Genomic DNA, 11,600 nt, shown 5'->3' on the forward strand with positions numbered 1-11,600 from the left:
CAAAACTAAATAATATCAACAGTAACAGATTGATTTTTTCCCCAATGGAAAGCACATACATAATTCCAAATGTACAACTACAACTACTTAACGAACACAGCCATAGAGATACAATACTTACAACTAAATTTAACACATTTTTTTAAAGCCAACACTTTTGTCTATTAGCTTGTTTTTAAATCAATTGATATTAATTGAAAAAAATAATTCTAAACTCAAAATTTGGGGAAACAAAGTTTAAAAAAAAGGTTTACAGTGTAATTTTTCAAAACTTTAATACTATATCTTTTTTTAGAATTCTTTACTTTTATTTGTTTTTAATCAAAAACTGAAAACTAGATGATTTTATGATAGTTCTTGAGAAGATTGAAAGTTACCAACAAAAATATTTTAATTAAATTATTTTTTCGTTACTTGAGTATTTACAGTTGTGTTCATTTTATTAGATTGTCAATCATTTTAAGAACGGAAATTCTTACAAAATAAATTAACATGTTGCTTTCATCTAACGGTCTTTCGTTTTCATATTAGAGACGTTTAGCCTTAAGTTACTCGTATACCTACTCTACTTTCGCCGATGAACACACAATATTTCAAACTCTCTGGATATAGAGTGTTCATAAAAATAGTAGTGCTTTTGATTTTATAATTAAGAAGGTTAAAAATTCATTTTTTTTTATTTTCGGTAAGTAAATATTTTATTATTTTATTTATTAATCTTCATCACGCCATCATGGCCACGAAAAACCTGATACTCCGACTGCATATGAACAAGGAAGACAACGTCTTAATACAGGAGCCGTGGGTCTCAAACTCCATCATCAGAGGTCTCAGGACTCCTGGCTATAAAATATTGTATGCATCGGAGAAAGGTGAACCAAGGTCATGCATGTTAGTAAAAAATGACTTAAACATATTTTTACTCCCCAATTACAGCGACAAGGACACCACCACCGCTGTCCTTACAACGGATAAAGCCACCTACTGGCTTATATCCTCCTACCTTGGCCACGACAGCCCAATTCCAGGAAACACCTTGAGGAAGTCAATTGCGGACGCGCAATCGAAAAAAGTTGGTCTCCTAATTGTTTCAGACGCTAACGCCCATCACACGGTATGGGGTAGCTCTGATATAAATGAGAGAGGTGAGTACTTATTTGATTATTTACTAAGCACTAACCTACTCATAAGTAATATTGGTAATGAACCCACTTTTGTAACCAAAAATAGGAAAGAGGTACTTGATATTACACTTACCTCTGACTCGATCCACAATATGATTTTAAACTGGCATGTCTCAAAAGAGAATTCCTTCTCTGACCACAAATACATTCAGTTTGAGCTCAAAGATGTAGCAAATACATCTACGGGATTTCGAAATCACCGGAATACAAACTGGGAGCGTTATAGGGAAGTACTAGCACAACTGCTTAATCACAACCTTCTTAAAAGCTCCTCCAGTAAAGATGAACTAGACCTTTCTGTAAATGATCTCACCGAAGCCTTAAATGAATCAATGAGATCTTCATGCCCTGTAACCATTTTAAAGGTTAAAAAGAAACCTTATTGGTGGCGTAAAGAACTATAACCATTCAGAAAGAGCTGTCGCAAACTCTTCAACAGATCTAAGTACACTAGATCTCCTTCTGACTGGGACTTATACAAACAAGCTCTAAAGCAATATAAAAAAGAATTAAGAAAGAGTAAGAGGTCTTCTTGGAGAAATTTTTGTGGTAAAATAGAAAATACTTCAGAAGCCTCAAGAAAATTCTCCCAAAAAGTCCAACAATACCCAGTGCTTTAAAGACAGAAGCAGGCACGTGGACTATCGTAGATGAAGAATCTCTTAATCTGTTATTAGACACCCACTTTCCAGGTAGTTCTAACATACTCAACGACTTAACATCAGAGTCTCAAGTTTCTACAAGCGATTTAGTTGATCTAATAACGCGGGAAAAACTGTAATGGGCCATAGACAGCTTTGATCCATATAAATCTCCAGGACCAGATGGAATCATTCCGGCCGAACTATAAAAATGCTCAGACATGATTATTTCACCATTGGAAATCATTCTGACATGCTGTGTAAGGTTGAGATATATTCCCAAAGCCTGGAGAATGGCAAAAGTAGTCTTCATTCCCAAAGCAGCGAAACCCTCACACGTTAACCCTAAAGATCTACGACCAATCAGCCTATCATCCTTCCTTCTTAAAACCTTGCAAAGATTGATTGAAATTTATATCAGACATAATTTAAAACCATGTCTCATTTCCACAGCTCAACATGCTTACTCTAAGGGAAAATCAGTAAAATCAGCACTTCACTCACTGGTACGTACTATTGAACATTCCCTCGAATACAAAGAATATAACCTGGTAGCGTTCCTAGATATTGAAGGAGCTTTCAACAACGTCAGCTACCAGGCGATCACAACAGCAATGGATAAGCTGAAATTAGAGAAGTCACTCATAGATCTTATAAGTCTCAAGCTCAAAAGCAGGACAATAATTTCTAACATGAGAAGTTTTACTACCACCAGATCGGTGAATCGAGGTACTCCCCAAGGTGGAGTCCTTTCGCCTCTTTTATGGAACATGGTAGTAAATGACCTACTTACTGCATTGGAGGCAGAGGGTTTTAAGGTGATTGCCTACGCCGACGACGTTGCGATATCCGTATCTGGAAAGCACCCCCAAGTTCTCTCGGAACTCCTACAAAATGCCCTAAACAGGCTTATTAAATGGGCTAAGCAATGTGGATTGGACGTCAACCCACACAAAACAGAATTAATACTCTTTTCGAGAAGATATAAAATTCCTCAGAGACTTCACTAACTTTGAAGTGTGTTTAGGGTCGTTGTCGTGCATAAAGCGCCATAATAACGCAAAATTGTCTTCTGCGTAGGGTATCATATGATCCAACAGGATATCTCTGTACACGTTCTGTACATTTTAGTGTCAAGCAGCCCAGACCATAACGTTGCCTCCACCGTGTTTCACCGTCTTAATGGTGTACCTTGGATTATATTCCGTTTTTTGGACGCCATACATATTTTTTCCCATCCGATCCGAGCAGGCATAATTTGGATTCATCGCTCCAGAACACGTTTTTCCAAAAACTAATTGGTTTTCCAAGTTGAGCTTTGACAAACTGTAACCTAGATTTTAGATGTTTTTGATACAAGCGGTTTTCGCTGAGCCACGCACCCACGTAGATTGTTTTCATTTATTCAGAGTCTTATGGTCCTTGGGGAAACATTTACCATACTTCGTTGAAAGTTCATTTCGAATAGCACTGGAGGTCTTAAATGGATCCTTGGTCGATACTTACTTACTTACTTAAGGTGGCGCTACAGTCCTGTGTGAACTAGGGCCTCACCCAACAAACTTCTCAATCTAGCTCGGTCCCTAGCTAGATGTCTCCAGTTTCGCGCTCCAAGTTGGGTGAAGTCACCTTCCACTTGTGCGCGCCACCTGATCAGCGGTCTTCCTCTACTGCGCTGTCCTGTGGGTGCGGATTCGAAGACTTTCCGGGCCGGAGCATTGGTTTCCATGCGCTCTACGTGACCCAGCCATCTTAGTCGTTGGACTTTTACTCTTCTGGCTAAGTCTACGTCGCTGTACAGCCCGTACAGTTCGTCGTTCCATCTTCTCCTCCACTCCCCTTCGATGCATACCGGACTGTAGATCGCACGAAGAAGTTTTCTCTCGAACCGACCCCAGGCGCTTTCATCCGCTTTTGTCAAAGTCCATGCTTCCGCACCGTATAGCAGGACGGGGATAAAGGGTTTTATAGTGATACTTTGGTCCCTCAAGAGAGAACTTTACCACTCAATTGCTTTCTGCGTTTACAGCAGAACCTAGGTAGACGAAGTCCTTGACTACCTCAAAGTTATGTCTGTCGATGGTGACGTTTTGACTAAGACAGCGCATCACCTTGTCTAAAACCTTTTTTGACATCGAAAGGTTCTGTTAAGGTGTTCCAACTTTTATGCAACAGCGTGAATTCTTGATGGTCATCCTGCACAAACGGCCGAGCTTACCAAGGATGCCAAAACTAGACATGGCTTTATACAGCTCGTCCCTGTAGATGCTGTCATATGCGGCCTTGAAATCGATTAAGAAATGGTGGGTGTCGATTTGGTGTTCCTGGGTTTTTTCCAGGATCTGCCGTAATGTGAATATTTGATCGACTGTGGACTTTCCTGGTCTAAAACCACACTGATAAGGACCTATCAGGTTGTTGACGATGGACTTTAGACGTTCACATATTACGGCTGAGAAGATTTTATGGGCGATGTTAAGTAAACTGATTCCTCTATAGTTGGTGCAGTTTAGAGGGTCTCCTTTTTCATAATCGGGCAAACAATACTGAGGTTCCATTCATTGGGCATGCTTTCTTCCGACCATATCTTACAGATAAGTTGGTGCATGCTCCTAGCCAACTTATCTGCATTATTCAGACTTTATCTTAGATATGCCAATCTTTGCCTCGTCTAAGTCGGGAGGACGGGACTGTTGGCTTTCGTCGTCTATGTTGAATGGATCATCCTGCCTGACAGCGGAATTGGGTTCGTCGTCGCCGTTATACAGTCTGCAGAAGTGGTCCTTCCATATCCTCAGCATTGACTGCTGTTCCTTTATGATGTTTCCACTTTCGTCCTTTCAGCCTTCGGTTCTAGGTTTATGTACCTGTAAATTTCGTTTCACCTGTTCATAAAACTTTCGAACCTCATTCCTGCTTTTAAACCACTCAACATCTTCGACCGCAAGCTTCTCATGCCCTCTCTTTTTCCTTTTGAGAAGTTGGTGCTCCTCTCGCCTCTTCTGCAGCTCTCGTCCTTTTATGTAGCGCCGGTTTGCGTGCCTCTTGTTTGGCTGCATTTGCCTGCCGACATTCCTCATCAAACCAGGGGTGCCTTGTTGGTGGCTGTTTGAAACCTAGCACATCAGAGGCGGCTTCTCTGATTGCATCTTGGCAATGTTGCCACTGGTTTTCGATACATTGTGTTGGCGGCAGAGAACTTCGAGAGAGGTTACTTGTAACTCGGTCGGAAAATTATTTGGCGATCTCTGGCGATTGTAGCCGTTCGACGTTGTATCTTCTCCCAGCACCTCCCTGTCTTGCCTTGGGTCTGGAAATCCGAAGAGCTACCTTGGCTACAACGAGGTAGTGGTCCGAGTCGATGTTAGCTCCTCGGAAAGTTCGTACATCCATAATGCTGGAAGCGTGTCTGGCGTCGATCGCAATATGGTCAATCTGGTTGACGGTAGATTGATCTGGAGAAGTCCAAGTTCCTTTGTGGATGTTGAGGTGTGGAAAACGCGTACTGGCTACCATGACGTTTCGCCCCGCAGCAAAATCTATGAGCCTGAATCCATTGTCGGAAGTGTTGTCGTGCAGGCTGTTCTTCCCGATTATTCCACCAAAGATGTCTTCCCTTCCTAGCTTGGCATTAAAATCGCCCAGGACTATTTTAATATCGTAGCTAGGGCACTGCTCATATGTTTTGTCTAAGAGCTCGAAGAACATATCTTTGGTGTTGTCGTCTTTCTCTTCTGTGGGGGCGTGCGCGCATATCAAGCTTATGTTGCCGAATTTAGCCTCGATGCGTATGGTCATGAGGCGCTCATTGATGCACCTATAGCTCAAGACTTCTTGCCTAAGTCTGGCTCCGATGACGAATCCGCATCCAAATAAGCGCTGGTGGTTTTCGTGGTAGCAGTCACCGTAGTAAATGTCTCAGTTTTTCATCCTTTTTTTGCCCGGCCCATCCCATCGTATTTCCTGGATGGCGGTGATATCTGTTTTATATCGTTCTAGCGCCTCCGCTAATTCTCCGGCCGCACGTGGTCTGTTAAGGGACCTAACATTCCACGTGCATATCCGAAGTTCGTTGTCCTTTATTCGTTTGCGTTGGTTGTCAACAGTAAATCCATCCGTATCCGAGGCTTGTTGGTGCTTCGCAACTATGAAATCTTTTACGTGGCCAGGAAGTCACCCCGACGCACAACCTCCAACCTGGAGGGCCAGATCCTAAGTATAACTCCAAGGATGGGGAGCCGGATAAAACCGCTTCTTACAGGCCTGGGCTCCGAATAAGTCGAAGAAGCCCTATAAGGTGTTCACTAAGTAGTTCAACCTTATTGGAACTGTAGACGCCACCGTTGATTCCATCTGGGGAATTCCTCCGCTGCCGTCTGGATAAGGAGAGGTGCCTTAGTGGAAACACCTCTCCCCACCTCTCTCGTTTGCTGCCCCCAACAACTTTCCACTGGGGTTGGAACCCAATCTCCAGTTGAGGTACTAGGCACCCGATGTTCACCACGTGGAGGTGAGAATAGGAGTTGATAGACAGAGGTTTTAAGAAAAACCTGTGGACGCTTGAGTCCTCTTGAATGCACATGTCTACCATTTGAACATCCTTGGTCGATAACCTATAAATAATTCTATCTTTATTTTTGTAGTTGTCTTTCTGGCCCAGAGTTTTTTTTTAACGTGTTCAATCACTCCAAACTTTTTGAAATGACGAAGGGCATTATAACCCAGCTTCCTGGAGCATTTTAACAAATTAGAAATGTATGTTACCGTCCGGTTTTTTTACTTTATTTTCAAGATCAGACTTCTTTTTCCTTTGAGTACCATTTTCCTTTTGCCACGACTAATTATTTGTTTTAATATAGATCATTAAAGGAATACTTAATTACCTTAAAAATTATTATTTTCTTTAAAAAAAAAACACAAAAATTTAAAATACACTCTTTCATTGCAAAACGGGCTAAATATATGTCCAGCTAAAAACTACGCAAGTCACAAACAATCTTAATTTTTCGCAAAACGTTATTTTACTTTTCGATCATTTACACATTTTTATTACCATATACACTACCGGTAAAAAGTTTGAGACCACCTTCAAAGGGTTGCTTTATTGGTACCTGGCGCTTGGGTTTATGAATGAATATAGGATTTTTTACCTGCATTGTTACTTCGACCATTCATAAAAGGTGCAAGTGAAAAATTCCCAGATATTAATCCTTTTCTGTAAATTATGAGGAATTTTGTTAAAAAAGGTTAAAAAAATAAACAGTATTGGGTTTTTGGCATCTATTTGGATTTCCCATATTTATTTTTATTTTGTATGACTTTTTATATTCAATTTGAAATTTTTTTATGACTGCGGTAATATTATTATATTAACCTCATTGAGCTCTTATGGGAAGAGCTTGACAGAAATGTCCGGAATCACCACATAATATCGGAATCTGCTCTTTGGGAAACTCTACAAAAAATCTGTAAGAAGATTGCCCAGAATTCTAAAAAAAATTATTGAATTTAAAGCCTAGTACATACTTCCTCGTGAAGTGAACGTTCGCCAGTGGAGAAAGTGAACTTTTGACATTGCTCACTGGTACACACTTGTGAGTACACGTTGTGAACATTTGACTTCAGCTTCACCAACAGTTCCCGTACATTTTGCACGTGAATTGCCCGTGAACGAAAACTCTCCACTTTGTTCTCCACTCAGCTTCACGAGCAAGTTCACGGGTGAACCAAAAACTGAAATTTGTATGGGTTCACGAGATGGTTCACAAGTACTAGTACTTTGTCATGCACTGCTATTTTTATGAACAGCCATATATTTAAAAAATGGATTTTACTGTGACAAAGCTAACGGTAAAAAATCGATATTACTTATTTTCTGTTATTATGAATAAAATATTTTAGTTTGTTGTTAAAAGTTTAATGAAATATATTATAACGTTGATATTGAAGGACTTTTTGTTTTATTTGGAGAGCATTGCTATTTTTATGAACACAACTGTACGTAGTCATATTTTGATAGTAATAATCGAGCATGGATTAAGTTATACAGTGGTGGACAAGAATTTAGCACACTTGTTAAAGAAAATAAAAACCATTTATACATAGCACTATGTTTTCATAGTACTTCATCAAATATGTTTAATCCTGGAAAAATAACCTACGTCGAATTGACGCATAAATCATGTGTATCACTTATTCTATGAAATATGGTTATCTTTCTAGGGTTAACATCTGTAAGAAGAAAAAAGAATGGAATGTAGAAAGTTTCTACTGGAAACATCAATTTCAGGAAAAAACTCTTTGACTCGAATTTAGCACATTCAACAGTTTCTTGATAAAATGTTACTTACCGTTATCGATTCTAATTTATTCTTAGTATTTGGTAGGGAACCCTTTATTTTGCAGTACAGAAGCAAATATTCTTGGCAAACTTTTAACCAAAGCCTCACATCGTGACTATGGAACTGCATACCAGGCATTTTGAATCTCCTACCACAATTGTGTTAAATTGGTTTGTTTATTTTGCTCAATATGATGTTCAACATCATTCCACAAATTCTCGATCGGTTTAAGATCGGGTGATTGTGCTGGCCACTTCAAAACGTCGATTTTATTCACCTCTAAGGCACACTTCACTAACCTTGAAGTGTGTTTAGGGTCGTTGTCGTGCATTTAGCGCCATAATAACGCAAAATTGTCTTCTGCGTAGGGTATCATATGATCCAACAGGATATCTCTGTACACATTCTGTACATTTTGGTGTCAAGCAGCTCAGACCATAACGTTGCCTCCACCGTGTTTCACCGTCTTAATGGTGTACCTTGGATCATATTCCGTTTTTTGGACGCCATACATATTTTTCCCATCCGATCCGAACAGGCATAATTTGGATTCATCGCTCCAGAACACGTTTTTCCAAAAACTAATTGGTTTGTCAAGTTGAGCTTTGGCAAACTGTAACCTAGATTTTAGATGTTTTTGATACAAGCGGTTTTCGCTGAGCCACGCACCCACGTAGATTGTTTTCATTTATTCAGAGTCTTATGGTCCTTGGGGAAACATTTACCATAATTCGTTGAAAGTTCGTTTCGAATAGCACTGGAGGTCTTAAATGGATCCTTGGTCGATAACCTTTAAATAATTCTATCTTTATTTTTGTAGTTGTCTTTCTGGCCCAGGGTTTTTTTAACGTGTTCAATCACTCCAAACTTTTTAAAATGACGAAGGGCATTATAAACCAGCTTCCTAGAGCATTTTAACAAATTAGAAATGTATGTTACCGTCCGGTTTTTTTACTTCATTTTCAAGATCAGACTTCTTTTTCCTTTGAGTACCATTTTCCTTTTGCCACGACTAATTATTTGTTTTAATATAGATCATTAAAGGAATACTTAATTACCTTAAAAATTATTATTTTCTTTAAAAAAAACACACAAATTTAAAATACATTCTTTGATTGCAAAACGGGCTAAATTTATGTCCAGCTAAAAACAGCGCAAATCACAAACAATCTTCATTTTTCGCAAAACGTTATTTTTCTTTTCAATAGAGCTCTATACCTTTTGACAGATGCCAAATCTGAAACGTCATAAATCGAACGTGGAGGGCAAACAAAAGGCGCGCTTAATTTGTTTTGGCTGCTATTTCAAAGTAAGTTTTTAATATTTTTAAATAAATAATATTTAATACAGTTTTTTTTTCAGAAAATGGAGATTTCAAACTACGCCAAAGGATTGGATGAACGAAGAAAGAAGGAGTATGTCAGTAAGATCGCCGCGATTGCGGCCAAAGATCCGTACCTCCTCAAGTGCACGGAGCAGTGTCTGCCGAAAAATGTAAACTACGTAAAGATTATTAATTATCTTCTACAAGGAAGGAACACGGTAACAGGAGGCAAACTCGAGTCCAATAAGGCCCTTAGTGCTGGCAAGCTTTACCAAAGTGGATGGGTTCAATCCATGGAAGGATTCCAACACAGTGAATTGTGCTTCATTCTGTCAAAGGTTTTTGTTTTGTACTGTATGTTATATATGCCTCCTACTAACTGAAATTGTTTAGGTGCTTCATACCCAATCACTGAACCTTCCAGCGCTGCGTGTTTGGATTGCAGTGGACAAAGATGGCTTCATCAAAACTGCACATTGCACTTGTGTTGCCGGGCTTGGTGAGTGCTGTACTCACATTGGCGGAACTTTGTTTGCTCTGGAGTCCATAGCAAGAAAATTCGAAGAGGATAATCTAGTAATTAAATTTAAAATTTGTATTTAAAGAAAATTAAATATTGAACAACACAACACTACACAATCTCATAACAAGCATATGAACACAAACATATTGAAAAACAAATAAACTTTTCTAGCAAATGTAAATTGTTTTGTTATTATTAAATTGATTCCAGATATCGGTCACTGATATGAAAGCTTATTGGAAAGTTCCTTCATGTAAGCTCAAACTCCAGGTGCCATGTGAAAAGATTAAATGGAACAAAAGTAGTCAGTCTGCACAGAAAGGCAAAAGACAAGTTCAACCTGCTTCATGTGCCCAAGTGGTAGAGTTTTTAAAATCTTTGAGGGACAAGGGATGTGAGGTTTCAGCAATGAGCAGTTTTGAAGCGCTAGTTCCGGAGCAAGACTTGTGTCTGAGTATAGAAGAACGAGAATTGATTCCAATGTACATGGCCAACGTCTTCAAAATTGAATATGAGGGGTTAGACAAAAGGGAAATTGAAAAAATTTCAGGGATGCTTGTTTTCAGACTAACAACGGAACAAGTCAACTTCGCTGCTTCCATTACCAAACAGCAGTCCAAATGTCACTATTGGCACAAACTAAGAATTGGACGAATAACTGCATCCATATTTAAGCAGGCTGCTAGAACAAATTTAAAAATTTTTTACCTAACACAAACAACAAACAGAGAAGATTAAAGAAATCCACAGAACAACACACTGAAGGTATTTACTTTAATAAATGATAACTTTTGATTATTATTACACAGTACGTTTTATATTTGTCACTTCTTTAAAGAAATAAATGCAAAGTTTTTCTTGTTTGCCCTCCACGCATAAATGACAGACAAGACGTCATTTCGTTTGACGTTTCTCTCCGGTTCTCTATCATTTACACATTTTTATTACCATATACACTACCGGTTAAAAGTTTGAGACCACCTTCAAAGGGTTGCTTTATTGGTACCTGGCGCTTGGGTTTATGAATGAATATAGGATTTTTTACCTGCATTGTTACTTCGACCATTCATAAAAGGTGCAAGTGAAAAATTCCCAGATATTAATCCTTTTCTGTAAATTATGAGGAATTTTGTTAAAAAAGGTTAAAAAAAATAAACAGTATTGGGTTTTTGGCATCTATTTGGATTTCCCATATTTATTTTTATTTTGTAGGACTTTTTATATTCAATTTGAATTTTTTTTTATGACTGCGGTAATATTATTATAAATTAACCTCATTGAGCTCTTATGGGAAGAGCTTGACAGAAATGTCCGGAATCACCACACATAATATCGGAATCTGCTCTTTGGGAAACTCTACAAAAAATCTGTAAGAAGATTGCCCAGAATTCTAAAAAAAGGTATTGAATTTAAAGGAGGGTTTTTTGATGAAAACTCAATTTAGAGCTTTTATTGGTTTTTTAAATAAATAATTTATGTTTAGTACAAAACTAGTTTATATTTTTCTATCATTTACAACTAGACATGCTCTTCACTTTTTTCACGTATTAACTTTTTTCCTAAAACGTCAGTTTAGGGGTTAAAAAT

At 38.5% G+C, this 11,600-nt stretch overlaps 1 protein-coding gene across 1 annotated transcript; it reads left to right on the forward strand.

Annotated features, from left to right (window-relative positions):
* Positions 1–9,366: 9,366 nt before the first annotated feature.
* On the forward strand, positions 9,367–10,932 carry LOC129940472 (uncharacterized). The gene is made up of 4 exons (XM_056048817.1): positions 9,367–9,475; positions 9,529–9,828; positions 9,884–10,066; positions 10,224–10,932. Exons 1-4 carry the CDS (start codon positions 9,395–9,397, stop codon positions 10,749–10,751), a joined length of 1,092 nt encoding a protein of 363 aa, XP_055904792.1. The 5' UTR covers positions 9,367–9,394; the 3' UTR covers positions 10,752–10,932.
* Positions 10,933–11,600: the final 668 nt, after the last annotated feature.

Source organism: Eupeodes corollae, chromosome 1 (assembly GCF_945859685.1).
Source record: "Eupeodes corollae chromosome 1, idEupCoro1.1, whole genome shotgun sequence".
NCBI classification, from domain to species: Eukaryota; Metazoa; Arthropoda; class Insecta; order Diptera; family Syrphidae; genus Eupeodes; species Eupeodes corollae.